General features: G+C 36.3%; 1 protein-coding gene across 1 annotated transcript; it reads left to right on the forward strand.

Moving 5' to 3' along the window:
• Positions 1–206: 206 nt before the first annotated feature.
• Positions 207–5,314, forward strand: LOC107871299 (late blight resistance protein R1-A-like). Its single transcript, XM_016718189.2, is given in 3 exon segments — positions 207–364; positions 804–919; positions 1,467–5,314. Coding segments are annotated over 2 exon segments (3,786 nt in total). The 5' UTR covers positions 207–364; positions 804–859; the 3' UTR covers positions 5,193–5,314.
• Positions 5,315–5,520: the final 206 nt, after the last annotated feature.

Below are 5,520 nucleotides of genomic sequence, written 5' to 3' on the forward strand. Positions count from 1 at the left end.
GTGTGTGTCTACTTGTTCACCTTTATTGGACGCGAATCTAAATTAGTTGAGCCTCAAAGCAAATGGGAAATAAAAAGAAAAGGAAACAAGGAGATACACTTGAGTCAATTTAACAATCAAAAAAGCAAACCAAAGGAATCAATCCACCTTAATGGGCTCATCTTATCACCTCCACAGCTTTATTATGATTCCTTTTTTCCCCCACAACTTTATTAGTATGATAGAATATTGTGAATGTGTTTTCTCATTTTTTTTTTTTCATTGTTGAAGTTCCTCTTAAGCCATTTACTTCAACTCCTCTCTCAGTCCCATCTTTTACTATTTCACACAGCTTAATCTTAGCTGCTTTTGCAGAATTTTAAAGGTATGATATATACATTCTTATTTTAAAATATGATTGAAATTTGTCTCTTAAATTTTAATTATTATGCTTTAAATAGATGCATAAAAAAATTAGTAGCACAATCAAATCTATCTATAACGTTGTTGTTTGTCTGAATAATTTTGAGCTACTACAGTGAAATTGTGATATAGAGAACATATAACAGGAGGTACATAATATGAAAAATCGGTTCCAATTTTTTTTTTTTAGGCTGTTATAGTGAAATATTGTTAGCGAAGATGGACCCATCCATTTTTTGAAAATCTGTTTTGAACTCCACGAGGTTGGTGTATGTTGTTGTTGTAGATGTTTGACTATATATATCTGCAGTAAATTGTTTCCTGCTATATGATTTGTGCTTTTTTCTCGAGTTTCTTGTGTTCTTTTTTCTACTTCACTTCTGATAAATGTTTATTATCAGATCTTGACAGCTTGAAGGGAAAAACTGGTTTGGTTTGACTAGTGAAAGCTACATACATGGAAAGTGGAAAAGAAAATGAAGGAGAAAGAAAGGAAGCGGAAGCAAACAGTTCATCAGTATGAAATCCTACATTTACTTATATTTTTTCATTTTCACACAATTAGTTTAGTCTTGTAAGTATGTTCATTTTGTTATGGATATTAATCGTGTTGAGAAAAAAAGTTTCATGTAGTTTCCTAGGATGACTTCTCATTTTGAGTGGCTGAAGGTAGTCAATTGATATTGTACGTGCAGTAGACACGCATTCACTTTCACCCAAAAATTTCGATGGAACAGCTACCTAATTGAGTGGAAATTATCATCAATGGGATTAAGAAATTCAAAGGATGAAAAATCATGCTAAATATTTGAGGACAGCAGTTAAACAACAAACTGAAAAAAGATGTTGAGCTAAACTTCCAAGAAACTTAACTGCAAGTGCCACGTTCATGAGGGAACTAGGAAATCCAAGCCAAGTAACTGCAATTTTCATTGGTTGAGTGACCTTCTGAGAAATCTAACTCTTACATTATCTAGACAATGCTGCCTGTTAAATTAAAGTAAATTTTGTCATGGCAAATATATGGCACTGAAAACTTTGATATACATTTGGTCTTTTAGCAGGTATCATCTGATGTGCTTCGCGAGGACATTGTCAATCTTCAAGATTTCATAGAGATATCAAAGAATGAAGAAGATCAAACTGTTCTTGACACAGATCAAATTGAAAAGCTGAAATTGGAGCTGACAGTTTTGTCGGCAAGTTTACAGCTTTGTTATTACATTTCAGATGGTTCTAATACTGGAATGTCTTGCATATCATATGAGGTTCATGATCTAGTTCAGTCACTTTTTCATCAGAATGGAAATGACATTTTGGTTAAATTAAAGGATCATGTTGTTCCTCGCCTTCTTGAAAATATCAAAAGTTCTAAAATCTCAGATCATTATTCTAAATCAAGTCCCACCATGACTGTGGACCAGTTGGTTGAACTCTTGGACGCACTTCTTGTGAATCTCCAGTATCTACCCAAGGTTCGTGCTGAGTTGCTTTTGCCATCAAGGACCCAATATGAGCTTCTTCAGAATGTTTTTGGCAATTTAAGAGATTTTCATGATCTCATAGTAAACGGTTGCATTGAGCGTAAGACAATTGAATGTGTCTTACCTCAGTTTCAACTTATGACTGACAGAGTAGGACACTTCTGTTTTGTGCTTTTGTCTTACCAACTTGATAAAACAGATGAAAAAGATGAAGAAGATGAAGTATATTCCATGCTAGTCCATCTACTTTTGAAGATAATTCCGGTCTCATTGGAGGTTATGCACATATGTTCTACAAATTTGAAAGCTTCAAAGTCAGCTGAAGTTGGACGCTTCATTAAGCAGCTCCTAAAATCCTCTCCAGACATTATTAGAGAATATCTGATTCATCTACAACAGCACATGGTTAATGCTGTTACTCCTAGCACCACAGCTCGAAATATTCATGTCATGATAGAGTTCCTATTGATTATTCTTACTGATGTGTCCAAGGACGTTATTCGTCATGACAAATTGTTAGTTCTCTTGGAACGTGTTAGAGCACTTTCCAGGGAGGTATTCATTCTTGTTCGCAACTTAGAAGAGAACTCAAGGAATGAAGAGAATATGAAGGAAACAAGCGGTGCAAGTCTAAACTTGCTGAAAGATATTGACGTCCTGAAGGAAGATCTCAAGAATGTTTTCTTGGAATCCCCAGCAGACACATCACAGCTCTGCTTCCCCATGAGTGATGGACTGCTCTACATGACACTTCTACTCAGAAACTTAAATGACTTGCTCAATTCCAATGCTTATTCAGTTGCTTTGATAAAAGAAGAAATCGGTTGGGTGAAAGAAGACTTAGAACACATAAGATCGTTCTTCAGGAATGTGGAGCAAGAATTGCATAGAGATCTTTGGACTCGTGTTCTAGATGTGGCATATGAGGCGGAACATGCCATTAACTCAATTCTTGCCAGAGATCATGGTCTCCTGCAGATTATCTTCTTACTTCCTGATACCATAGAAAAGATCAAGCTTGTCAAAAAAGAGGTACAAGAGAAGATCTCCAAAAAAACAAGTGTCATTTTTACAAACTCTCCCAACAAGCCAGTCGAAAACAAGTTATCAATAGCTAGTAAAATAATTGTAGGTTTTGAGGAGGAGAAAGAGTGGATAATTAGGAAGCTCACCAGCGGACCATCTGAAGTAGATGTCATTTCCATAGTTGGCATGCCAGGGCTTGGAAAAACTACTTTGGCTTACAGAGTATACAATGATAAGTCTGTTGTTGGTCATTTTGACGTTCGTGCTTGGTGTACAGTCGACCAGGAACGTAACGAGAAAAAGTTGTTGCAAAGAATTTTCAATCAAGTTATTGGTTTGAAAGGAAGTTTCAATGAGGACGGCATAGACAATGACGTTGCTGATAAGCTACGGAAACATCTGATTGGAAAGAGGTACCTTATTGTCTTGGATGACTTGTGGGATACTGCAACATGGGATGAGTTAACAAGACCGTTTCCATCTGAATTTCAGAAAGGAAGCAGAGTTATTTTAACAAGTAGAAAAAAGGAAGTGGCTGTGCATGGAAAATGCCACAGTGATCCTCTTGATCTTCGATTGCTAAGACTAGAAGAAAGTTGGGAGTTGTTAGAGAAAAGGGTTTTCGGAGAAGAACATTGCCCTGATGAACTAAAGGATGTTGGAGAAAAAATAGCCCGAAAGTGTGATGGGCTTCCTTTGGTACTTGATTTGATCGGCGGAGTCATTTCAAGGAAGGAAAACAAAGAGGCTTTGTGACTTGAAGTTCTCAATAATTTGAGTTCCTTTATTTTTAACGATGAAGAGGAAGTGATGAAGGTTATACAATTAAGTTATGACCATTTGTCAGATGACCTAAAGCCGTGCTTTCTGTACCTTTCAAGTTTTCCAAAGGACATAGATATTGTTATCTCTTTGTTGAAAGAATTATGGAGTGATGAAGGACTTGTGGAACCAACTGATTTGAAGAGTGTGGAAGAAGTAATGGAGGTTTATGTGGATGAGTTAATTTCTAGTAGCTTGGTGATAGTGAGAGGTCGTAGGCACTGGAGTTGCCAAATTCATGATCTTGTGCATGATTTTTGTTCGATAAAAGCTAGAATGGAAAAGTTGTTTGACTTGACGAGTTCAATTTTTCTGCCTTCCTCCTCTTCTTCACATCTGATGCTGCATAGAAGGACCATTATTTATGATGAATGGCTTCATTCGAGTGATACTTCTTCCTTGTTCATTCCAGAAAAGAGAAATATTTCTATTAAACACCTCCTCTCTTTGAAACTGAAATATATGCTGTGTGACCTGAGTTTTGTTCCCACCAAAGTTCTTCCCCACAGCTGTCACCTAAGAGACCTGAGGCTTCTTAAAATGTTGGAGGTGTGTGATATAATGTTGACAGATACTGTGCTGAATGAAATAGGCATGCTTGTTCATTTGAGGTGCTTAAGGATTCCGATGAAGGCAAAAGCTCTCCCTCCATCATTTTCAAACCTCTGCAATCTAGAAACTCTGGAGGTGACTAATTTTATGCCAGACTTGGTATTATCCCCTACTATCTGGAGTCTTGCAAAGCTACGACATATGGAGATCAATAGTACTTGTTCTGTCTTTAATTCGGATATTGACAAACCAACAAAGTTAGAGAATCTAACAACATTAAAGCGTCTCAAGATTTCCTGTTTGGTAGACTCAGAGAATATTTTCAAACGGTTTCCCAATCTTCGAACCCTTGGATTCCAACTGGATTGTTCAGTAGCAGAGCAAATTTATTTTCCAAGGTTGGATGTCCTTAATAAACTTGAAAGGGTGTGTGCAAGTTTTGAGTGCTGTAGGGATACACATGTACATCAGTTTGATTTTCACTTCCCTTGGAGCTTGAAAGATGTGATTTTGGAGGGCTTCAATCTGACATCAGATGCACTGTCAGGAATTGGGAGATCACTACCCAACCTTCAAAAGCTGGAACTAGTAGGCACAAGCATCCAGGGTGGAAAAGAATGGAACATGGAACAAGTCACCTTCCACAATCTCAAATCTCTAAAATTGTTTGATGTGTCTTTTTCTGAATGGCAGGTTACCGCAGATGAATCCTTTCCCATTCTCAAGGAATTAGAAATACAATTTTGTATTAAGCTTATAGAGATCCCACAGAGTTTTGGAGATATTGCTTCATTAAAATCCATCGTAGTATGGGAAAGCCCTCAGCTTGACGAGTCGGTAATCAAGATTAAGGAATATGTCGAAGAAATGACGGGAGAAGACAAGCTTGAGGTAGAAATTTTTTAAGAAAATTTCTGGTGATACTTGTATTAATATAACAGAAACTTTTACATCCGTATAAATTTGTCGTACTCTTTTTTAATTTGTTCCTCAAATATGTATTATATGGGTATCCTAATTGGTTTCCAGATCCACTGAACAATGCTACTTTTAAAATTTTTATTTTTTTAGAATTGCTATAATTTCTAGATTATTTGAAAATAACTTATTTTAAATTTTTCCAGCTTTTTTATTTAATTAATAATAATAAAATCCTCAATGTGAATAAGTACAAACAAGGGGGCTAAGTCTTACCTTACCAATCCTAATGAGGTAACAAAGCCCCTACTAATTA

This window comes from Capsicum annuum, chromosome 5 (assembly GCF_002878395.1).
Source record: "Capsicum annuum cultivar UCD-10X-F1 chromosome 5, UCD10Xv1.1, whole genome shotgun sequence".
NCBI classification, from domain to species: Eukaryota; Viridiplantae; Streptophyta; class Magnoliopsida; order Solanales; family Solanaceae; genus Capsicum; species Capsicum annuum.